Consider the following 26151-nt stretch of genomic DNA (forward strand, 5'->3'; position numbering starts at 1 on the left):
TCACAACAGCCTCAGCCCACGCTAAATACAAAAACTGGCCCTTGGCGAGCAGATCCCTAAGAAAATTTGAACCCTTCCTATGAGGGTTGGCTACCCAAAACATGCACTGAAGACATGGAATCCATCACACCAGAATAAAAGAGATTTTGTACATAGTAAGCTTGATTGAGAACAAGTTAAATACTGAAAAAGGCAGACTTGTGTCTTGGGATAATAATGCCAGAGTATAATATATGTGCATTTAGATGTAAAAACTGTATGAGAAACAGGATGATAAAATGGTAACAATCACGATTGCTTTAGTATTCATAGCTTATGCACAGAAATAGTAAAATATGCACATCTGTGCATCTACAAATTGAGCAAGTGCATCTTTGTGAGACCACGGAAACTGTATCGAAAAAATACGGCTCCCAAGTGTCTGACTGCAGATGAAAATCTCAGAAAACACCATCGGGCCGGGCTGTGCGCAGGACAGCTTTCCCCCCGCGTGCCCGGCTTTCCCGGTGGGGAGGCATCCACCTCTCTCCTCGCTCAGCCGGTCTCGGAGGGACAGCGCCTCTGCTCCCGCTCGCGGCTCAGCGCTGCCGCCCTGGAGACAGCGAAGCCTTGGGAGCGCCACCTCCCCAAGCAGCACACGAACGGTCAGTCGGGACCGGGCCGCGGTCCCACGCCGCGGGGCGCCGCGGCCGCCGAGGCGAAGTGAGAGGGCGCCTCCGGAGCCTGGGGCCGCTGGTGGGAGGGCGATGGGGCACCTGTTTCACGACCCGCGCGGGTGCGTGTGAACCGGAGGGCGGTGCGTCCGTGGCGGGGCAAGGGGTCCCGCTCGCTCGCCGGAGCTCCGGAGGGGTCCCGGAGCTCCGACACCCACAGGGGCATGGAGAAGGGACACGAGGGCACACGCATGGAGGGGCAGGACAAGGCAGGGCAAGGCAGAAGGTGCCCCGTCGCCCCCTCCCCGGCCGGGCAGGCGCCGAAGCTGCGCCTCGAACTCGTCGTCGCCCCTGCGCTCACCTGTGCTGCGCGGGGAGCCGCGGCCATCGCGGGGGCACCCCTACCGCTGCCCGCCGCGGAGAAGCCGGCCGGCAAGTGTGCAGCTTACCTCGAAGAGGGGACCGATCTTATTCTTTTCCAGGTAGGCTTGGATCCTGGTCTGCTGGTGAGACGCCATGAGAAGCTCCGGAGGCGGGGGCTGGAGCTCCTCTCCCCCGGCGGCGGCTGCACTCCCTCTGGCTGCTCGCGGTTCACTCTCCGCCGCCCAAAGGCTGCCACAGCGGGAGCTGGGGGAGGCGCTGCGGAGGGGCGGCAGCCCGAAGTCTCCGGGACGGAGCTAACTCAGGTAACGGGGGGGTGGGAACGGGTAGCCGGGTGTCAGTCGCCCGCTTAACTGGGCGCGGGGCGGCGGCGGGATATCTCCCCCTCAGGGAGCAGCAGGCGGACGCTGCCAGGAGCGGAGCATGGTGCAGGGAGGAGAAAAGCTGCAAAGGCAGCGCGGAGCCCGCGCCACTCCGCGCCCTGTGTCTGTCTGTGTCTGTCCGTGTGCGCTAGGCAGCGCCTTGGTTACGGGAACAGCCGCGGATCGAGCTGCCGCTCTCACCACAACACCGCTCCCGAAGCCAGCGGCTGGGGGCTTCTGTCAGCCCTGCGTCCGTTGGCGCCCGGGCTCCGGCGCACAAAAGGCGGGAGAGATCGAAGGGGGAGGAGAGCGGGCGGGAGGCGGAGGCTGCTGTGGCTTCTTCGTTCCGTAGACGGGCTGCTCCCCTGGCGCGGCCAAGTACCCGCTTTCCGCGGGCGCTGCCTACGCGCCGCCGTTTTCCAGGGCCCACACCTGGCTCTGCTTCCCGGTGCTGGGAGTCCCCCGGGTGGGCTCCGCGGGGTAGGGAGGACTCGAAAACTTCAGCAGGCGGCGGGTCAGGGAGGAGTGAAAGGAGTCGCTCAGCGAGCAGGGAATGGGGGTGCCAGGACTGCAGCCAGCGCTTTCCCTCCCTGTTTAAATGCTTTTTAAATCTTGAAACGCTCCGTTTCTTCTTAAATGAAATTCCCAGTTAGAGACACTGAGCATCTTAATACAACAACTCCAGTAGGTATGTGTAGCTGTACTGTGGTCTCGGGTTGTGTTGAGTTCCCTCAAGTAGCCAAGGGCTGTTGTCCAAAAACGCGGTGGAGTAAATGAGAAATTTCCATCTGGTTTCAGGGAGCAGCGAGTTAATAGCTACATCAAAGAAGCAGTATTTATTCTTTCTGCACTTCAAGTAATTAGGTCCCTACCTTTTCAGGAGGCAGAGTCATAACCAGCTTTTATCTCTCTCTCTCTTTAGAGAAGAACAAACAAAAACATGCTTGTTGGGGTTTGACACTTCCGTTCTTCTGCAGTAACTGATTCTGCTGTATTGGCATTTACCTGTTTTTTTTTTTAAAAAAAAAAAAAAGGAAAAAAAAAACAACCACAACACACACACAAAAAATCCCCACAAAAAGCCCACAATGAAAAAGACATTTTATTTTTAATAGGAATTTTTTAAAAGCACAAAACATCTTTGAAGAATATTGGGAACATTCAGCATGTCCACTGAATCAGCCTGCCTGCTCCCAGTCAAGCAGTATGCTGCAAATGCAGGAGTACAAGCCTTTCCTGATTTGGAAACTTAATTTTGGCAGGAGTCAAAAGATCGTGAGTTATGCTCCCACAGCCGCCGACTGTTGTTTGACTTCAGAGTCCTCTCTACTGACCTAAAACTCACACTTCTACCTAGAAAGATGTCAGGTGTAAGAGTATTATAAAAGAGAGCTTGCAGTGCACCCTGTAACATAAGCAATAGTAATAATAACCAATAATCTCAGTGATGCAGTGTTTATTTTCCATAGTAGCCACTAAAAAATGGCCTTTTTAAATTTTGATTTTTAGGTAGTCTTCTAAAATTCATATCAGCTCAGAGTTTCAGCATATCGTCTCCAGCAAAGTACAGCTGCTGTGCCTGGTGCCACTTAAATAGTATGGTGCTAAGCTAGTTTAATCAGCCTAAGGAGGATCATACAATTGTAGGGGTAATTGCCAGTGATGCAGGTTCTCTATAGTGGCTCTGATGATTCCTATCAGATGAGTATGTCTGTAAAATTTCACAAATCGCACCAGAACCCAGACTGCTCCAACAGATAGAAGTTTCCCACTTTGCAAAATGATACGTCCCTCCCTCCCATGATCCAAAAATGAGAACATACATTTGTATAGCCCTACATAGCCTGACTTCTCGAAGCAGCAGTACTTCCAGACCTGACCGCTCCAAGACCTGCAAACTGTTACTGCTCTATTTGACCAGTAAGAGGACTGAAGAAAACAAACAAGACTATCAGCAATACAAATAAAAAAGAGAACTTATTAAAGGAGGTTTTAAAGATAACAATAACTGTATATGGTTGCATATTGTGCAGTTAGCTAGATCCCAAGATCTCACAGTTAAAACCTCAGAACTTTGGGGGTTGGTTGTGGTTTGTTTTTCTTTCTTTCTTTTTTTCTCTCTCTCTCCCTCTCCCATCCTCCCTGCAATCACAGGGTGACTGAGGTTGGAAAGGACTTGTCTTGCCCTGTGCTATAGAAGGGTCACCTAGAGCTGGTTGCCCCAGCCCTACCTCCAGATGGCTTTTGAGTATCTCTTTCTGGTATCTGTTGTCATTTTTCCTTCCTGTTTCCCAGGCCTTCTTTTCCCTCTCTTAATTCTCACCCAGACATACAACCTAGACTTTCCAGTTGGCTTGGAAGACACACTAGCAATACTACTGTGGCTGGGAAATCTTCCAAGGTCAAATGCAGAATTAGCTTTCAAAACAGACACATCTTCTAATCCCACAGCTCCCATAACACTTAACTGACAGGTTTTCCTTTGATACGAATTAGGAACTTTAGGGAGACATGAACACAGTTCCTTACCAAGAGCTTCATGTTACTGTTTCCTAGTTGAAGGTCTCCAGCAGCTCCCTGACAGAAAGCTGAGTGCTGAAGTATGAGAGTGCAGGTGTCTCCTGTATAAAGCATTAGGCTCAGTGACATGATAGAATAGGAAAAGGAATTTCCTTGTTAGCATGTTCTTTTATCAGCACAAAAACTCGTGATAGATTTAAGACAAGCCACACTAAGATGAGCTATCAATAAATACCTGTGATTTGCAAATTAGGACAGAGAGCTGGGGATGTCCTTTCTGTGCTCTGTTATTTAGGGGAAAAAAAATCAAATTTATAATTAAGTTGTTTTTTTAAATTGGTATTAATACAGGTCTTTTAAAATTAACTTTCATTTCAATACTGAAGGATCAGAGATTTAAAAAAAAAAAAAAAATCTCTTGGATTAAAATTACTGATTTGGCCCTGCATAAATTTATATTACTCTTAGCAAACTTTTTTGTATGAGCAACTCAATACTAAATTACTTTACAACCCAGGTAATAAAATACATTCTCTGTATCGTGCTTTGCTATGATCCACATTTCATTTGGTAGATATTTTTCTTTAAAGAGCAGTATACAGCATGCACATCTACATAACACTCAGGACTGAACCTCAAGATCAGATAGGACTGCAAGAATTTGCACAGAGGCATCAAAAATGACAGGTGTCCTGATTTTGAATTATATGGAGCTCATAAAGTAAAAACTTTAGGATTCTAAAACAACAGGGAGATGGATGAAAGAACAGAGCTAATTTTAAGATGGTTGTGACCACACTCTACTCAGTTCTTATTCTGTGTTCACACCTGTGATATCTGAGCTCCATGCTTCTTACCATTGTGTGTTGGTGGTTTCCCCATCCTTCACTCTTCTCACCAAGCGGATTGTGTATGTTTTGGTATGCTGCTTCTGGTTTGACTGTCTTAGTTCAAGGACTTCACCAGAGTAGGGGCCCATTAAGTGATTCTGTAGTGTTCTACACAATTTCAGTCCCTTCATCCATTTTTCAAGAATAAGATTGCTGCAGTTCCAGTGCTGAGCTCTGAATTTTCAAAGTTACGGGCACTTGCAGTACCCATTCATCATTCCTAGAGTTAAGTTATCCAGACTTCACATGCAAAGAAGGTGTTCTTCAGAAGTCAGAGCTACCACTGCCTAGCAGAAACTGAAACTGATGACTTGGCTGTCTGTGAAGGTACTCTGTGGGTCACAAATACACAGTGCCAAGTCAACAGTTCTTCTCCCTGCTGGCTAAAATTTGATCCATATGCTCTGTAGGAAGTTTATTTTCTGAGATGGCATCTGGAGTGCAAAAGAGACATTAAGATCTAAGAGAAATCTGTAGTGGCAATATATGAATTTATTACAGACCTTTACATGGCTTTATAGCTCCCATTATGTGCTTTATGTTTCAGCTGTCAAAAATAATCAGAAATTCCTTCATGAACCTTCCACAAAACAATTAGGAAAAAAATAGGGAAAAAAGAACACCTAGCAGGCACATTAAAAGAGGTAGTATTCATCAAAACCTGGTGATATTTTCTTTATAGAGCTTTCAATTTTGTCAGTTTCCTTTAATATAACTTTAAGACAAAGAATTCTTCCATTACTGTGGTTGTTTCTATTGAGTTTGATATTCTATGCAAAGTCATTACCTAGTTCATGAAGAACTAAAAGAGCCATTAGTCAACAGCTAAATGCAGTTCTTAAAAGTATGCTTGTACTTAAAAAAAAATGCAACTGAAGTTACCTTTAAGAAAATAAAAACCCTGAGTTTGTGCACTTTATACATGAGGAATTATTTTTTACTGCTAAATCATAGGCTTTAAATCCCTGTTGTAAAATTTTCTAAAACAGCACACACACATGTACATATGCACACACACACTCAATTAATATTGCAGTGCTTAAAACTGTTTAAAATTATGGAAGTCTGACAGCTCCTGACCTAGAAAGCTGCCATTTAGCTTTTTATTTAGCATTCCCCTAAAATGGATCTGCTCAGATAGTGTCTTCTCAAAAGAAACTGAAGCATCTTAATACATTGTACTGAAATACCCAATTTACATTTTTAGCCCATATGAAGTTACCAGACAGAACTGGCAATAACATCACCAAAGGGCTCATGCTAATGATTTGGTATACTTAATTTTGTTTGGTGGGGTTTTTAAAACCTACTCAGTAAAGGGTATTATCTCCCCAAACATCAGCTTAAGTTTAGACAGCCTTGAATACCCTTTCTACGGTTTCCTGTTTGCACCGAAGTAAGAACCATACAACTTCAAAATCTGGGCTAGACTCAGACTTGGAAAGAGCAAGGTTTCTTTTGCATTATCATTCTAGAGAATTCAGCCCACATTGTGCATATCTTTTCCTTTATACATTGTGATCTTGGCCACAAACACTCAGCCTCTGTGGTAAAACATTCCCTATTCCTTGCAGGGCATGAGCCCTGGGGAGCTTAAAAGCTTGCATTATCCTCAGGCTCTCAATAGGGACAAGAACAAATCACTGGAAAATCCAAGATTCATAAACCCACACTGTGCTTAAGGAGGATGAGTGACTACCTCCTGGACTCTTATTCTCAGATGTATTGTGTAATTTGTTTTCATTCATCATGTTTGCTTTCCTGCTTCCAATAGTTGATTCAGGAATGCTCTTCTCATCCTATTCAGAGGAAAATCCATCCAAACTTGAAAAATTCTCTAATACCATATTACCAATCCAACCATTAATAGAAACCACTACTCTTTCAAGACTTTATTGCAGCTTATATCCATTTTTAGCACATTTATAGTTGTTTTCTGTTTGGCTACACATACAATGCAAAAGTAAAAGGAGCAGTACTTATGAGCCCAATAATAATAGAGCAGGATCTGACTGTATATATTAAATAAATTTAAAGGACAAATCTGCTTTGAGATTTCACTGTTTAAGTGCAGTACAGAAAACTGCAGATAAGCATTATTAGGAAGCCAGCTAAGACTACGATGCAACCTGGTAAGCAGAGCTTTTAGTATCCTCCTGAAGATGGATGGGTGAGATTCATATGCAGCTACAATAACACCAAAGTACTCAAATAATTAAAGACTTACAACACCAACTGACAGTTACATTATTTTTCTTTTCTGAGAGGTACATTATTTTTCTTTTCTGAGAGATACAAATACTAATTGAATTATCTGGTGGTGGCTAAGAGCATAGTAATGCAGGCCTTCAAAAACTGTCCATTTCCCCTCCCTCTGTAACACTGCCAGACCACAGAGTATTTGTCTATTCACTGTTGGTATTCTGGCGGCATGGATGGCAGCAGGGACTGAACCAAGACTTTTTGGCATGTGCTACTTGTTCCGAGTCTGGTCTAGTTCTTCCAGGCCGTGACTAGTAACTCTAATATGCAGACCAGCCACTAGAGGGGAACAAAGAGTCACACTCTGCTAACAGGTTGTAAAACTGCTTTGCAGGAAGATCTTGGACATGGTCATAAACAAGTGCTGTACCTGACTCAGCTGCCAGCACTGGTTCATGCTGTAGTCCGTGCGTAATTGTAATACGTGCGTATTGCATTTGGACAGCAAGGTTTACTTAAGGGTCTATAAACCTGGAATATGTTTGTATATCCACCACATAATTATTATAAATGTTTGTACTGCTAACTGTATCCTGATTACTTGCAGTGGTATAGTCATGTATGCTCTGAACCACCAAGCATTTCAGCATGCTTTTTAGCTGAAAACTTACATGTAAGTTAGGTTTTCAGGTCGTTAAAGACAAACACATTTAAAGTGTATCACTTTTTCAGGGTGGGGAAGCAGCCAGCAGAGAAGCGTTACAGCTAACTCTAGGCTAGGAAGGCTGTTAAGCCTTAGCTGCCTAAAGACTGCCACCATGAAGCTGTTAAGGTCAGGTAATATTGCTGAAGCTGCTAAAGAGTGAACCAGTGCAGAAGATAATCTAGACAGAGGAAGTTTAGGATGACTGGTTTTCAGATGATCGATAGCTTTTGTGTATACAGCTTGGACTCCTCTGCTCCTAATAACACAAGTTAACATTAGTCAAGCATTCTCCTTACTCATCAGGAATCCCCCAAATGCCCAGGAAGCTGTTTTCCAGGTTGCTTTTTATTACCAGAACATACCTAAGAATGACCAGGATTATGCTCAATAAGCATGCCAGTAATGCCAACTTCCAACATTTAAAAAGGAAAAAATAATAAATATGGTTCTGAACAAAAATCATCAAGAGAGACTTTAAAATAGATTTTAAACTTTTGAATTTTACAGTTTCAAAGCTTCTGGGACCCTCTCCTGCCCTGACACAAACTCGAGATATCTAGTAACTCTTTTTCTACAGTGAAAGCAAAGATTCTTTTGCAGCAATTTGATTGCAGGAACTAGAGGTGGAAAAAAATTAAACACTAAACATAAAAGGAGTAATGGTAAAAAATACGTGAGTTGGCAAAACCACTGTATCTTCTTTTCCAGGCCTAGTGGAGCTGGATTTGAAGACAGTACCTAGGGACAAGAGCTTAAAAATGGAAAATTTACTAACCTGAAGATTGCTGTGTTCAAACAAAAACCCAGGCAAAGAGGCATGTGTTGCTTTTTAGTGAGAAGGAGGCTAGCAATGATTCCATTTAATTTCCTGTAGTAGGAAGCTTAGCAACTATTTGGTAATAATACTTCCTTAGGTGATTACTGCTTTTACTTGGAGGGATGTGAAATTAGAGGAAGTCCTTGAAATATTAATGCCAATGCCCATTACAGTCCTTGAAGAGAAGGACAAGGACCTTGGACTGAATTTGCCATTGAATGCTTGCCTTTGGCAGCATTTCAGCCATCACACATGCATCTGATTCTTCCTAAAGGGGAAAAATTCTTGGCTTGGGATTTATCCCCTTGGGTTTGTTTCACATGGAAAATGCTGGACACATGGTTACTTCATCATGGCTGATTTACTTAATTGGAAAGAGATTGATATTTCTGCTATTAAAGTAACTGGAGTTTAATATTTCTGCATCTATCTGCATTTATGAGATTTCAACTGACTTTCCTAAAGCAGCATGTGCCCAGGTCTTCATAGGCTGCTGTCTTGATAATGAGTTGCATTTTCCACTCAATACACCAAATCTTAGCCATACAGCTGCCTCCCACTAGCAGTTATGAACTTAAAGCATTTAAAATAATATGCATTACAATAAGAGCACAAAAGAGACAATTAGCAAAAAGGTAATTAAATTTGTCTCCTGTCCCAAAATGCACGGAAAAGCTCCATTTGTTATTAGTAACATGACATCCCTAATAACATTTTAAAATGTATTTTTAATCTAGGATTAATTTTCGAGCACTTGATAAAGCAATTTACATTTCATAAGCTTCATTGTCCTAAAAAAAATTGGAATAAAGGATTATCTTCTGCAGCAAAATTGAAAGGCTCATTTGGAGACTGAGTTACCTAAGTGCCTGAGGTTTTTCAGGAAAAGATGTAGATGGTTATTTTTTTGGAAACTTTTTTCATGCAAATAGAGGAATGTTTTGTCTATTGTAGAGAAGTATTTTAGGTTCAGTCATATTCTTATCAGGAAATTTAAATTCAGAACTCTACATATAAAAAATAATATGTGGGTTGGCACTTACTGACTTCCCCTCAAAAGAATAAAGCATCAAATATAGGCCACATGTATTATAGAGATACTAATTCAGTGCTTATAAACAACACTGCAATTAACTGTTAATTGTAAGTGTTCTACAAGTCAAAATTCTAATCATTGGCAGACCTGCTTTAAATCTTACTAGTGTAGTGTGTTCACATGAATTGGAACACAGTTCTGTTCTGTTTGGATTTTTGGTCTGAGTCTTGACTATTTTGCTCTTGGCTGTTTGTGGGAAATATTTGTGCCATTGACCAGTGTGCGGTTACAGTATATTTTTCATAATGCAATATAGAAATTCAGCATAGTAGCTTTTTTTACAGCAAGAACTATATTCTAATTGTTAGGTAAGCATTAATACATGACTTAAAAGACTCTTAGTTATGGACTTCAGTACATTATCAAAGGTAAGCATAACTTTTTCTCCTCCCCCCCCCCCCCCCCCAATTTGTTTTTTTAAGGCTTTCTGGCAAATGCTGTAAAGAAGGGATTTTAAAAAATAAATGGGGATACTCACAATTGTGAATTTACATCCAGACTTTCTGGTAATGTCTAAATGAAGACGTGGAAGCTGAAAAAGCATGAAGGGAACACAAAGAATAAGTGAATGGAAAACCATTAAGGGAGGAAACTGAGTATCTACATAACTAACATAAATAGTGTGAGTGAGCAAAGTATTAGAATCATACTGCATGCAACATTATTTCTCTGGAGAATGTGGAAGGGATTGTGGACCAGTATGCTAGTTCATTAGAAAATTGTATCTGTCACACTCACTATACAATGCTATGATTTTCGAAATGAGAAGGTAAACAATACATTTGTCTACTTGTACCTAAGAAGAGAGGAAAAAGTTCAAAGAGGTTTAGAATCACAATTGCAAGGTGCCTTTAAATTTAGTGGAATCAGTATTGGGTCCACAATAAGGATAAAGAATAAAAAGAACAGAAAGCCTGAAACTTTGGAAAGAATTTAGGAAAGCTGTATTTCAGAAAACAGAAATACATTGATCTGCCAGATTTGTTGGTGCAGCCTGTTTCTTAACATATCAACATGCTGCACTTGGGAAAAAAATAATACATGAATGAACAGTCTGTTCAAAGCAGAGAAAATATAAGAAGATAACAGCATCGTCGGCATCATCACGAGCAGATTGTGAGCATGTACACAGTTGCTGTTACTGAGCTTTAGATAAAGTACACTGGAATTGGGAACATTTTGAAAGGTTTGGAGTATCAGTTCAGATAGTTATCAAAGATCAGGTCGGCAGTGAAGATTCTGCTAAACAGTTAATCCACAAGCCCATTCAGGAATGCTGTAGCACTTTTACTCAAATGATTTTCCCATTTCTTTTCCCCCTGTTCACTTCCTGTTTATCATTTATGATTGCTATGGAGAGGTATTTGGAATGGATGAGTACATTATCTATCAAAGTAGATAAGCACATTATATACTTGTTTATTAATAAGGATGCTCTGCAAATTCAGTATGAGTGTGGGGGAAAAAGAAACAGAGGACTGTATTTTGGTCTTTGGTTCCAAAGTATATCACAGAGAACAATCCAGGTGTTGACTGACAATGCATTTTCCTATTGTAGAATTATCATTTCTCTTTTCCTACTTTGCACTGTTTTCTCTGTCTAGACTGTAAAGGCCTCTTACACACCTCACTTTTCCTTCTGCTCCTTTCTTTGGCATATTTAAAGCACTCCTGGCACTGAAAAAATTCTTGATCCTAGGATCTACCCTAACTACTCTTACCTGTGTTCAGTTCCGGGGCTCCCAAAACAACAAAGACATGGACTGCTTGGCTTGAGTCCGGAGGAGGGCCATGAAAATAATCAGAGGGCTGGAGCACCTCTCCTGTAAGGAAAGGCTGAGACAGTTGGGAGGTTGTTCAGCCTGGAGAAGAGAAGGCTCAGGGGAGACCTTATAGCAGCCTTTCAGCACCTAAAGGGGCCCTGCAAGAATGATAGGAACTTTTTACAAGGACATGTAGTGATAGAACAAGGGGGAATGGCTTGGAACTGAAAGAGGGTAGATTTAGATTAGATACAAGGAAGAAGTTCTTTACAGGCGGTGAGACACTGGAACAGGTTGCCCACAGAAGCTGTGGATGCCCCATCACTGGCAGTGTTCAAGGCCAGGCTGGATGGAGCTTTGAGCAACCTGATCTAGTGGAAGGTGTCCCTGCCTGTACCAGGGAGGTTGAAACCAGATGATCCCTTCCAAGCCAAACTATTCTATGAATCTATGATATGAGATGCAAACATGCTTTCCAAGGATAGGAATCTCAGTTTTTATTACTTCAGCTTTGGTTTGCCCTTTTCATCTGCACTGAAACATTTGTAGTAAGGATACTTCTGCTTAAGGTGGCAAATCTAGTATTTCCATTCAATTATAAAGAAAGTAAATAGCTTTAGTACAACTTTGTTTCAGTTAAATTATGAAATAGTACCTCAGGAATTAGTTATTCTTCTGTCTCCACCAATGGTAAAGTCTTGCTTCAACAAATTTTAGCCTTTTGACTCAGGGCCCTTAGGGTGAAAAAATAATTGTAGTTATCCAACACCAGCTCTATAAAAGAACTGATCTACTGCAGATCTCCTCCTCCATCACAAAGCTCCATTCACCTCTGCACTCAAATTGAAGATCTGGTGATTTTCAGAATTCATCCATGCCCTTTTCCCTCCCCATTCTTGATGAGTTTTTCAGTCTCAGTCACCACATGTATGCTCTGTTTGCGTCCTCTCTTAACTGATCCCTGTTTCAAATATGAATCCCCATTCCACAATAACCCACATCTTGAACCGGTACATTCCTGACAAGAGCTGGAGAGTGTATGGATATGTGCTTCAAATCCTCTTCAAATTTTCATTCAATAAATTAAAAAAATACATACTATGTCACAGTTACCTGATTCTGATTTCTGACGTGAGTTTGAAATCACTCCTACCTCCCATGAGGATATTATCTAAAGAGAGCAGGAGAGAAACTGCCACCTGAGAATTATTTTTAAAACATTTTATATGTATCTTGAAGTGTTTTAAAGAAGTTCTAAATGTTCACAGAAATTATTGCATGGACAAAGGAAGGAAATGGAAGACATTTTCCTAATAAAGTACAGAATAGAGTTCAATTTAGTTTCAGATCACATTCAAGAAGCTTGAAAAACAACGTATCAGAAATGCAAATGTATACAATATATTTAAAGAGAAGTGTAATGCAATTGGTCTGGGAAGTAGCTAAATCAGGAAATTGAGTGTAATTGTAATTTATTTCATGAGAATGTAATATAATTACAACACTGTTGAAAGAGAAGCTTATATGCATCAAAATTACCGTATTAAGACGTTATGTTCTTTATATGAAATTTTGCCTTCAGAATGAGGAAAAGGATAAAGTGTCAGAGTGTCATAATGGAGTTAAGAGCCCCATGGAGCACTAGAGAAAATCTTGCCACCAGCGAAGTTCAGAGGGGTTACAAGGAAGGAATCAGAGTATCATTTCAAAATGAAGCAACACAAGAACATGGGATGAAGGAACTGCTTGGGTTCCAAAATATAGCTTTTTTTTTTTTTTTTTACGGACTTCAAATCAGCCTGCCCCTACCCCCACAGAATAAAAGCAAAGAGTCTAAGGACACGTGTAACCTTCACTGTCCAGTGTGGACTGAGGAGTGAAGTTACCAACAGGCAAGACAATTTCCCAGCTGATTTGGAGACACAAAAATAAGGCGGTTTTCTTAGTGTTCAGCAACTACAGAGAATAAGATTTGTCACTATGTTTTTAACAGAAAACTATTACTGATCCCTGAGAGCAACAAAAGTGATACTTGTAGATTTGCTTGGACACGAAAGTGAGCTGTAAAAGGATTCATTCATAAGGCCTACAGAATTTCCATTAGATTTGTAGAGTAAGTGAAATAAAAATTCTAGCATGACTAAGAAAATTTATGTGGAATAGAATGGTGGTGATAAGCTGTGGGATAAGATCAGATGCTTTTCCTCATATGGCTTACTGAACAATAAGATCAGGGACTGTTTTGGAGACGGTCCAAGGAGCATGCCAAGCAGAGCAAAAAATATATGAGCTGAAGGAACATTAGGAAATGAGTGATTACAGTAAAATCCAATAAAAGATGTGTGCAGAATGCATGCTGCAAGAAGAGGTAATGTGCTTTTAAGAAGTGGACTGGAACTGGGGTTTGGGAAGATATAAATTACAGTGGATGATCTAATGACAAAAGTAATGACATTTGGATAAGAATGAGAAATTGGGACATACAGATACAAAATTCTCTAGTGGCAGAGTAGGAATCAAATATGTTTCGTATACATTATGTTCTGTTAAGTTTTCCAAAAGCAACTGGACTATGATTATAATTTGAGGTCTGATATTAATATACCACCCAAAAGATTCTTAAAATTCTACCCAACACATTGCAAGGTGACAGCCACAGCAGAAACACATTTAGGACATTTTCAGAACCTTTCAAAAGTGCAACCCAGGTGAAAAAAAAACACTTGCTGCTTGTTACAAAGACATTTCTGTGGTGCTGTATTTTCTATCAGCTCTTTTCTTATGTCTACCTGGATAATGTAGGGGAGCTTTCTAGTTCTAAAAAAATTCAAATATCTTAGGTCAGAGATCTAGAAATAACAACTGTCCTGTTCTGTGTCAGACAAGGCCTAGGCCACAGGACTGCTAGGCATTGAGTCTTGAACTTATCAGGTGAAAGAAGAGCTTTTCCATATAAATGTGCTACTTTCTACCCTTTTCCAGTTCACAATTTCTAGCAGGTGGGCAAAATAGAAATCTTCCAATAAACTATAATGTGCTTCGAGGGTATTAAAGGTCCTTGGTATACACATTTCTCCTTATACAAAAAAAAATGCAGAATGGTACAGCTTAATACTTCTACAAAGACGCTTGTGATTCTTCCACACACCCAAAGTTTTAGCCCGTCTTGTAAGTTAATATAGAGTGAACATACAGCTGTGTAGACATGGAAAAGATATAGATATTCATTCTGCTTGGATTAGCAAATTTACCCAGTTCTGCAGTGGAGACATACATTATTACTTGCAATAGAAATATCCAAACCCCCTTGTAGTTTCAATTAAAGAAAGCCTAAAAAATCCAAGAGTTTCCAAGTCAATACCTTGAACCATAACCCTTTTTGTCGATGCGTGAGGACATTTATATGCTCATTCCACAGAGTGTGGCAGAAAGTACCAGTAGGTAGAAAAAGTGTTTGGCTGTCACAGGTGTAATTATCACTGGCATCTCCCTCTTCTCTTTCCTCCAGCTGGCAAGCAGCATGCAATTTCAGCCTCACAATGAACAGCTATACCAACAATTTGAATACTTTACTTTGCAACCTTTAGCTATTTAGATGCTAATATGCATGTTAATATTTAATTATGTAATGTAATTAGCAATTCCTTATTGCTCTGTTTTGTATAATGGTCCTTGTACTCACCCCTTCATTGCTTTATTTTTATTTTTTTTTATAATGGTTGCAGAAATGAACAGTAGTTCTCATTGTTCTGTGATCTCATCAGCTCATACAAACTAATGTAGGTCAGGCTGCACTATAGGTTTGATGCCTTTCCAGAATACATTAAAAGGACTTCAGTAGATTGAATTAGTGATTTGCAATTTGAGAATTAATCTGGTGTGATCTGATGCCAAATGAGCTAGGAGGCACTGGATTGCTAGAGAACTTATTTGTGAGGTGAAGAGTGGATTCCAGCTCCTGACTAAATTTAGCTTCCTTCTTCAGACGGGGTTTATCTAAATAGTATTATTACCATTACCATATATAATAGAACTTTCTACTCACACATATATTGAGAATGCTTGTGGACAAAGATGCTATCTGAGATGAATAAACATGTTCCAAAGACTTATTGGGATCTCCATTTTAATCACATAAATGAATGGTGGCTATGGAGGGCAAAGAATAAATCATTGGACCTTTTACATTTGCTGTTTTCCAGCCCTTGTGTCACCTTGCAATTTTTTTATCAGCTGTTCAAAACAGGTCTTAGAAAACAGAGATTGTTGGGTTTTTTTCTGGGTGGGAGTTGTTTTATTTGTTCAGTTTCTAAAGAAAATATTACAATTTCTTTAGGAAGCAGGTCCACAAATGTAAAATCTGCTACCCAACAGCAGGAGTACTATAAAATTGTAATTGATACATTGAACATAACAAGGAGCCAGTACATATATAATGGAATTGCAGTCCATCTATAAGACATGCAGCTCTACAGCTTGGGTAAACATTGTTGAGGGATGGTTAAAAAATGTGATTGTTATTGTGGTAGGAATTTGAGGAGTATGTTAGAGATTACAGTATAAATTTAGAAGGAAAACAATGACTAGCTTATGAAATTTGGTGGAAGAGTACTCATAAATTATCTAAACTTGGAAGGTAAATTGTAAGACAAACAAAAAATTAAATGGGATCTATACTACTGGCCCAGTACCTACTAAATAATTTCAGTGTCTCATTTGTGAAATTATTTCAACAGATAATACGGACAAAAGTCATAACTACTTATATTCTTCAACTGCATCAGGCATTTACACATTTCTTATAGTGTGTATACAGATTAATTTAAAAATCTCTAAGATCTTTTGATGAAAAAAAAAACCTTTATATTATCAAAAGAAACATAAATGTACATATAAAACATATTTCAACAGAAATAATGCTCTTAGTGACAGTTAGATCTTCATTTGGTGGGTCTGTTATATAGCAAAGCCAAACAAGTGCTATATCTGGAAAGCAAGCAATACTTAGGAAAAAAGACAAATGCTGACATCACTGAATACCTTGAAATTCTAAACATATATGCAAATGAGAGGGGAAACTCAGTAATTAAAATGTGATAACAAAAGAAACAAGTTTTCTTAGTCAGAAAAAGATTCACTGCAGAACTCAACATGGTTAGAATTTCCTAGACAAAGAGGGACAAGACAAACCAGTAAGGCACATAGATAGAAATTGCTTACCACAATTTAGTGAAAATCCACAGACTGAAAAAAAGTACTGTGTATTCCCAGTATCTAACAAGGGAGCCAGGACACCAATGCTGATACATCCACCACACATTTGAAGTCAATAGTAATAATTGGGTAAGTAGTATGCAGTTATGGTATTCACATGTAAAAAAACATAAATGTGTGTCTTCATTATCTCTGATATCCATAAAAGACCAAAGAAGCCAGAGCATACCGACTTCATCCACACTGCTGAGTAGCTGTAGTGCAGCTTGGAGTACTGCTTACCTTGCAACTCTTCTCGCTTTTACAGAGGCCTCCAGCGTGACACTGGTAAAACAGTAGACACAGCCATAGCTGTCAACAGCTACCAGCTTCAGTGCAGCAGTAACTGCTGCCTGCTGATCCCCCTCTTGTGCCTCCTGCTAAAAAGTCTATGCCATCTTAAGTGCATCTGGCTTCCCCTAACTTCCAGCATTGCATAACATGAGCCATTGCTATGTAGATAGTCAACTGTCTACAAGAACTGTTGTTTGAAAACTGGCAGTGCATAAAGGAGACATTTCCATCAGCAGTTCAGATCTCTGACCACTGGACTGTTTGATACCATTCTAGCCAGGCTCCCCATCACTAAGAGGAAGTTTGAGTCCAGAAGATCAATGCCACTTGTTGAAGATACTCCTGGTGTGACTAGGAAGCCTGTCCAGAATTTTCAGAGGCAGACAGCCATATGTGAGAATGTGGCTCATCATATCTAGCACCTTCAGGAAGCCTACAGGATCCTACAGGCCTTAGCTTGTACCAATCAGCTGGCAACCAGTCTGAGGTAAACATGTCTGGAAGGAACATGTTCATGCCTGAGGCCTTCATCTAGTGGCAACTGATTCAGCAACCAGAGTAGTTTAGGTCAGAGGAGACATGAAAGCCGTGCTAACTTCAAAGTTAGATCAGATTGCTTAGGGCATTTTCCAGCTGAGCATTGAAAATCTCCTAGGATGAGGATGGATTTCACAGCCTCTGTGAAATGGGGCAAACTGTGCTAGTGCTTAGGGTGATGAATGTTCTTTCCCTTAACACTGGTCATGCTGCATTTCCTATATTTTGTCTTGTGACCATCACATCTTGTGCTTCAGCTCTGCACTTCTCAGAAGAATCTAGCTTTATTTCTGCAACCCCTTTCTGGGCTGAGTAAGTTCAAATCCTTCAACCTCACCTTGTGTGCTATGTGCTCCAGCCCTGTCATCCCTTTGCTGTGCTCTCTACAGTTTGTAGACATATCTTGTGCTGGGATGGTGGTAAACTTGAAAGAGTACTAGAAAAAGTACCTTGAGTGCCAAGTAGGTTGGATTGCTGATTTGGTCTGCTGTTTACACTCTTAACAGAGCCCAATATGTGGTTAGTTTTTACTCTAACTGCCAATTCATGACCAGCTTCATGACTACAGACCCCAGGCCCTTGGCTCCAGAGCTGTCAGCTAGACAGTTAGTTATTCCACCTTGCCCTGCTGTTCCACATAAAGGACTTCGCATTTGCCGTTGCGGAACTCTGTGAGGTTACTGTGGAACCATTTCTCCAGCTCGTTGTGGCCTCTCACAATGGTGCACCATCCTCCGGTGTATCTACCACTCTCCACATGTTGGTGGCATCCATAGCTGTGCTGTGAAGGTATATGCCATACCATCGGTGAGCCCATTGATGACAGTGTCAAACAGCACTGGCCCCAATGTCAAGCCTAAGTAAGGAAGGTGAAGGTGTGAGGGTGGTGGTTCCTCCAAAGGGAAAGCCACCATGATACCATGATGATTAGGTATCAGATATGAAAAGAAATCTAAATTCCCAGAAGCATTATTTGTCTAATGCCCCCCACCTCCTGCCCTTGTGCTCCTTACAGAGCTCCTCTGGTAGTCATTGCCTCCATCGGCAGCGACTGTGCTAAGGCAGGCCCATACCTTCAGTGATTCTGACTCTGGATTTGCTCCAGGATGGTCTCCAATACCCACTGCTTGGACAACCTGAATTTCACATTCTGGGCCTTACAACTGGTGTGTCTGGAGCTGTCTTCTTTTCTCCGCTTGTTCCTGGAAAAATAAAGATGTGAAGAATGCACATGCTTTCTAATTTCAGGTAATGAACAATATTCTATACTGCTGCATGTACCAGATGCTTAATAAACCAGTATTCTAGTTTTGCAGCTGTTACAGGGCTGGGGTGGGCTCGTTCCATGGAATATACAACTTGCATCAAAGCCTTGAGTCATGGAAGTATATGTTTTCAAAGTCTTCTCTGAAGGCTCCCATAACTTATCTATAGTAGGAAGTCAGGCAACATGTGAAAATGCTGAGGTAGTTAAAAGCCAAATCCAAAGCAAAGCAAAACACTTTACAAAAGCATTATCATTGTTTTAAATTTGACAGAGCAAACTTTCCTCCTAGTCTGATTCTGTCCCTTTGTTGAACTCAGGCTTGCAAGGCGGTAGTTTGCTTCCTGAAAGTTTTGTAGAAAACTTGAAACTAAATTTAGCAATATGTAACATTTTTTTTACACTATATGCTGTTCTCTATAGAGCTTTTCTTCATAGTAATCAATGCAATAACTGCTTGTAGAGGCTTGTTCTAGAAAAAACTTACTTTGGAGGGGAGAGTGAATTTCTGTGATTACTTGATAGCAGGTTTTGTAATTTGGATTTATTTTTCTGTTGCAGTTATCTATTCTTTAAATGCTTTAATTACATTACTTAAAAAAAAATTGTCTTGTACCAATTGAATCATAGAATCATAGAATCGTTAGGGTTGGAAAGGACCTTAAGATCATCTCGTTCCAACCCCCTGCCATGGGCAGGGACACCCTACGCTAAATCATATCACCCAAGGCCTGGTCCAACCTGGCCTTGAACAATGCCAGGGATGGAGCATTCACAACCTCCCTGGGCAACCCATTCCAGTGCCTCACCACCCTAACAGGAAAGAATTTCCTTCTTATATCCAACCTAAACTTCCCCTGTTTAAGTTTTAACCCATTACCCCTTGTCCTGTTACTACAGTCTCTAATGAAGAGTCCCTCTCCAGCATCCCTATAGGCCCCCTTCAGATACTGGAAGGCTGCTATGAGGTCTCCACGCAGCCTTCTCTTCTCCAGGCTGAACAGCTCCAACTTCCTCAGCCTGTCTTCATACAGGAGGTGCTCCAGCCCCCTGATCATCCTCATGGCCCTTCTCTGGACTTGTTCCAACAGTTCCATGTCCTTTTTATGTTAAGGACACCAGAACTGCACACAATACTCCAAGTGAGGTCTCACAAGAGCAGAGTAGAGGGGCAGGATCACCTCCTTCGACCTGCTGGTCACGCTCCTTTTAATGCAGCCCATCCTAGAGATGCGTTTCATCTGTTGGAGTGAGAGAGCTTTCTCTCATCTTCTCAGTCAAATGAAAGTGCCTTCAAAGCCACCTGAAGCCACAAGACGTTTTGCCATTAATGTTACTGAGTTTTGAGTACAGCTTCCATCTAAAGAACTTAACTTATTCATCTTACCAGCTTACTGATGTCCCCCTCCTCCTCAGATGCTCTCTTTTTCCTCACTGTCTTAGGTAGTTTGGAGGTACTTGAGAAAAAAAAAAAAAAAAAATCTACATGCTTGAGAATGAGAACCATGTTAAACAATTAATACACTGATGTAAGACTTTACTTGTCTTGCTCACTATGTAGATAGAATGCAGAAATATTGCTGAATATATTTTGTTGCAAATGACCCATTTGTTAGAACACTTAGGGCAAAGGAGAGCTAATTATCACCAGCAGAATTACAGACTCGGCAAATTGTAGAGCTTCTCTTTTAATAGCTGTAGAACAAATAACATCCTAATAGTTAGCCTGAAGAGTATTGACAAGGGCCTGACTTGGAATGTCAGGTGCACGTAAACCCTTATTATAGGAATAACCTATAGTTATCTGGTGAAACAATTAGGGTTCAGCTGATCCTGGAAGCCTCTGCCAGAATTGAATGACTCAGCAGTGCACCCCCCTCTGTCAGTTAGAGAACCTGAAAAATTATCAGTTCTCTAGAAAGTCCAGAGGATATGGATCTCTCCCTCCCACTTTCATGTAACTGTATGTAGTGCTTTACTGCTAGTAAAATCAATAAGCGCAGGTGGGTGCACTCCCTTTCTGCTGGAGGATGACCTGGCTATATCACCTCACTGTTAAGGTTGTGTGTGAGCTCTGATCAGACATTGCGTTCTAAGAAAACTTCTACTAGCAAAATATGCAGGAGAATATCTTCTCTGTGTTTCAAAAGAGGTAAAGAGGTGAAATGATTTACTAGATAACAATAGAGACGTGTAGTTTGGTGGATGCCCCAAAACAGGCAGGCAGGCAGGCAGATAGTTGACTATGGAATTTTACTGGTGGAAGTACTAGGACTTTAGAGGTTGTTTGGCATTAACCTGTCAGATACAGATGCTTGTAAGCAGAGCTTGCATGCTTTCATATAGAGAAACAGAGAACAGAAATAGAAAGGCCTTTAAGGTTGAAGGAGTATTATTATTCATGTTTGATAGATATTGAAGCCAAAAAGATTCCATGCATTATATGTTTACCTTAAGTAAAATCTTAAGTGCACATTAGTGATTGGAAACTGACCCAAGACTTCTTAATTCCTTGCCATGGCTATAAACTGTAGTCCTTTCACAGCTTAGTTACAATCCTGCAGTAGGACAGGGAGACTATGTATAACATTTTCACATGTATCTAGGAATAATGTGATACCAAGAGGGCTGAACATCATGAATATGATGACTGTATAACAATCCTTAAAGAACATTATGGTGCCTTTTGTTTTTCTCAGGGAATACTTCTTGGGGACCAGTTCTATCCCTGCTGCTTCAACAGAATCACTGCCTTACTTGGGTTCTGATATTCCAGATTATGAACAATTTTAACAAATCTTTGAATGGTTGAGGTATCTGGGAAGCTCTGGTGGTAGAAATGTAACATGAGTAATAAGGTTTGCAGTGGGTGAGAGCCAGACAGAGAGCCTGCCATTAGGTGGTTAGCAGAGACATTTATATTACTCAAGGATATTTGGAAAAGATGTTGGAGAAGAGGAAGCTCTGAATATAAACCAGAATCTCTGAATAACTGATCATTTTGACAGAAAGAATTTAAATATAACTTATATTATACACTGGGATTGGCAGTTACGGGGTAAAGTCTCTACAGCAGTGACTCAAGCCAAATTAAACAGACACACAGTGAATTAAGCTACAAGTGAAAGGCTGTCATTTTGGTGATATTAAATACTGGAACTTCACGTGAGTATGAAAAAATATGCACTACTGTTATGACTGGAAAATCATAAATGAAAGATCAAGGCTTTTTATAAGAATTGGTATTTCACTTCTGTTCTCAAGGAAGTTTATGACACCATGAATATTACCTCCTTCATTTTACATTTTATATGCATCTAGACTAGACTTAAAGCTACCTTTTTTACAAATGGTGCAGGTATCCTGGTAGGATTTTCAGAAATGTTTTGATGCTTAACTACCATGGAAATAATTTGGACTAGGTTTTAGAAATCTTAACAGGGGGTTGTCTTCATGATTAGGTATCCAAATACAATGTCTCATAAAAGGGATTTAAGACTTTTCTTGCCAAAAATTGGAAGAAGTTTGCTGAAAAATCAGAGCTGGCAAATGGAACAGGAGCATTAGTTTTGTTCTCAGAAGTGAATGATATACCTGGAAACTTAGCATTTGTTGACAACAGTGATTAAAGAATAGAAGCCAGGTTTCATGTCAGAGTTGAAGTCCAAACATGGATTAATTCCTTTGATCCAGATCTTAACACCAGTTGAATATGTATTATTATTATATATATATGTGTGTGTACATATATATATATATATATATATTCTGTAACCCAGCCCTGAATCACTTTTGAAAAATATGACACAATTTCTGCTTTTACTTTCAGGTAACTACAACTTCAGTACCTATACCAGGATGTCAATCATTAAATCCAGAGATGTTACTCAAAATGGCTTCTGAGCCTGCCTAAATACTCTGGATGGCTCCTGCCCAGCTGAAACATCCCTTGAGCGATTGCAGCTCTGGCCTGGGTATGCCTAGGACTAATAGGCAAATAGTTTGGAACCTAACTCTCACCTAAGTGCCTCCAGGATTTGGAACAAAGCAGGCCTGATCTGAAGCACATGCATATGGAAGACCTAATGCACACAAGACTAGTCCTTGTGCTGCAAGGCTATAAAAACATTCTCAGAAGTTTTGGCCTGGCAATCAGAAGTTTCTAGTTCAAACTAAACATCATACTCTCCTCTGCCTGAAAACAGTTGAATGTGCCAACACTACACAGCTGTCACTTCATGATGCAGATAGATAGCAGATTAATTTTCAGTAGACTGGCTGTTAACATCCAGGTTGACAGTCAGCATATTTGACAGTCCTGGGTGTGATCTGAACAGCAAATTTCACAAGAAGGGGATTCACATTTCCTCCATTTCACTCCACCTTGCTCAAAGCAGACCTACTTCCACGTGCCACAACTTTGAAAGAATCCGGCAGAGCTTGTAGTTCTGCACTGCACCAACAGCCGTGCTCAGCAACCGTCCTGATCGCACATCAGACCAACGCTGAATGAAATGGAAAATGGTTGTAGCTCAGCACATTTGAAAAGCCCTCGGCACCTGTGATTTTCCTTCTTTTGAACATGGGCAGAGTCCATTTTCCATGCTGGTTTATTCTTTGGCCTGCTCACTGATTTTGCTCTAAGGAAGGTTCACAGGGATTATCAGTGTTTGGAAACACACAAATAGGACTGGGAGAGTGGAAAAAGAGTAGAAGGAGTTTCTCAGTTTATAAAAAAAATTTTACTTCTTTGGAGAAAATTTTTAACTGCTTTGAATGTTATGGAAATCCTGATTATAATGAGGGGTACATCCTCATTCTTTTGATCTGCTGTGGCTCAAAGCAAATTCAAATATTAAGGATACCTAGGGACAAAGTAGGAATTTCCACTGTTTTTTCTGCCCTTCTCACTCAGACTTTATTACCATTTTAAAATATGATGTAAGTAGTCGTTCCACTTTAATTCTTATTCGTACAAAATATGTTTCCTGTTTTACTATCAATCAGATATATGAAATACCATCAGTAATTATTATTGTACTAAAATTTAAATATTCTACTTTTACTACACTGAATTGTATTTTTTCTTATAAGCTCATTTAGATGATAGCTGAACTCCAAGGGAAACAGGGTAGATTTTTACCACAATCTTAATAGAAAGCACTTCATCTTCAGTCATCTCTGCCTGACTACTCAACACTGAGACAAGTGCTCCTGTAGGAGGCTTCAGACTGTAGTCTTCAAGAGAAATGTTGAAAGCACAACAGGACCATAACATCAGTGTGACTTGAATCTTAACTTCTACTGTTCCTCTGAAAAGCATCTCACCTGGCATGAATAAATTAATTAATTAAATAGGAGAAGAAATACATATTGGGAAAAAAAAAACCTTAAAATCTCATTTAACACATTGTTACTGAGGACAATAGAGGGAAATAATAGAGATTATTTCTCACATTAGGAATAAAAAAGGAACTATGATTAGGCAGGGAATTTGTGTTTCTTTAAAGGATTAGACTAAAAGAGATTATCTGGATACTCATCACACAACATTCATGAAGAGAATGTGGTTTAGTTTCAAACATTAATGCGTTCTCTCAAAGTAATGGGAACCAGAAATGAAAGCCTACTGTCCATTCTGTCTGTACCAAGTTCACAGATGTCCTTTAAAAATGACACATTATTAGAATTATTTCCCTGTTTTTCCCAAGCTCCCAGTTTTCCCGGGCGTGCTGTCAAAATTCCAAACACCTACTTCTTAATATATAAAAGCTTTATGTATTTTCCTGTTTAGCAACAGCATTTAATAGATTGCTAAACATTCAATCAAGCTTTCACTTTGTCTTGAATTTGAATTCAAATGTCACTCCATGCATTTTGAAATGTATTACAATGTCAGTGAGTAGCACTAATCAGGATCAGACATCATCTTTGTCTTATCTGGGTGATACTTTGTCATCAACTTTTTCAGTGATGCACTGACTTTAGTTAATGTAGTACTGATGTTCGTTTGCTTGCAATCATGCCCTACACTGGTTTGATTAGACCTACTGTATGGCTGGTTGATGACAAAATCCCATTGATTACACATGGTCTGCTTCTCATTTCCAGTCAAGCTTTCTGTCTTGAGACATGAATAGTTTCATTAATTAGGTGAACTAAACACACTGACAAGCATTCAAGCTAGTCTGGTTCGGGCATAATAGTCCCAGTATTATGGATTCATTCTCTGTAGTCGATGAAAACTTGGTTATTCATTTAAATGAAAGCAGAATCAAAACTGATTGGTGTTCTTTTTATTTGATTATGCTCCCAGAATATATCCAGTACAATTTCCTCCTACTTGCAGAGGCTGTTATGCTTCACAAGGAAAGACAGCAATTATTTATTCCAGATGTTAAAATCCCTCCTGCCCTAGGTTCTGGATGCAAGGCAAAATACTAAGAATTTGCATTGAGTCTTCTATTAAAGATGCAGTTGTTTAGTAACATATTAACTGTGTTAAATACTTGGAAAAACTGAAGTCAAATCTTCAGGACATTTCATTGCTGTGTTGACATTGATCAGTACTTGCCTTACATTGCACTCCTCCTCAGTAACCAGTATTCATTTTTTCTCCATCTTGTCATGTTCTGGAGATGCATTTTCAAACCTTTTCAACAAATTAGGGCTATATTTTTGGGTGCTAGCCTTCATCCCAAGGTTTATTTAGCATTCCATTTTATCAATGGAAGAGTCCTCCCATCAATTTTTGACTGGAAATGGGTATTACCCCCCCCCCCCCCGCCCCAAAGCAGCTCTCTAATCCATTAATCTGCTTTAGTGCAACACAAGCCAGCAGTAGTTTGACCACAGCAAAACCCGTAGCAGCACTGGTGTGCCTCTTGTGGAACAGGAGAGCAGGTCCACTCCCTGAAGTGGGACAAGCAGGACCTGTGGGTGAACACAGCCCAGTGGCCTCCCCCTGGCAGGACCAGGGCAGTAACAGGCTCCACTGATAGTCCAAGGATGATCAGAAAAGGGAAAATACTGACTCAGGTGCAGGGCCCATCCAGAAAGTCCAGTCAGGAGACAGGAGAAGAGACAAAACTACCGAAACACAGGTTTCAAGGCGTACCCAGGAGATGAGGCTGGAGGCAGGGGCTGCCCCATACCTGAGCTGAAATGCTGCTCCAGAGCTATGGCCAGCAGATGTAGGGAGAGGCTTGTTGGGGCAGTTAGGGTTTTATATTGCCCTCAGGAGCTTGGCAGGGGCACGGAGGAAAAAGTATACAGAAACCGGGGGGGGGGGGGGGGGGGGAGGGAAGCAACAACGAAGTAATTAATTGTTAGCAATTCCACTTCATTAGTATAAGCAAAGTATAAGCATCATCTGCTCAGTTTCTTCATGACATACTGAGCCATTAAAAAAGC

General features: G+C 40.6%; 1 protein-coding gene and 1 long non-coding RNA gene across 7 annotated transcripts in view; one reads left to right on the plus strand and one right to left on the minus strand.

The window, feature by feature from the left end:
* Positions 1-1205, minus strand: part of CUNH8orf34 (chromosome unknown C8orf34 homolog) — a 161586-nt gene extending 160381 nt beyond the window's left edge. For all 6 annotated transcript variants that reach the window (XM_061448320.1, XM_061448318.1, XM_061448317.1 and 3 more), the window contains exon 1: positions 1103-1205. In XM_061448320.1, coding sequence (XP_061304304.1) covers positions 1103-1171 — 69 coding nt within the window. In that variant the 5' untranslated portion in view covers positions 1172-1205. The remainder of the gene's footprint in view (positions 1-1102) is intronic.
* On the plus strand, positions 510-19291 carry LOC133266769 (uncharacterized). The gene is made up of 3 exons (XR_009742506.1): positions 510-775; positions 1136-1339; positions 18490-19291. It is a non-coding gene; the product is annotated as an uncharacterized LOC133266769 (long non-coding RNA).
* The last annotated feature ends 6860 nt before the right edge of the window (positions 19292-26151 follow it).

Source organism: Pezoporus flaviventris, unplaced genomic scaffold, assembly GCF_033815535.1.
Source record: "Pezoporus flaviventris isolate CSIRO_AGI_PZ_B2104156 unplaced genomic scaffold, CSIRO_AGI_Pfla_v1 ptg000007l, whole genome shotgun sequence".
NCBI classification, from domain to species: Eukaryota; Metazoa; Chordata; class Aves; order Psittaciformes; family Psittacidae; genus Pezoporus; species Pezoporus flaviventris.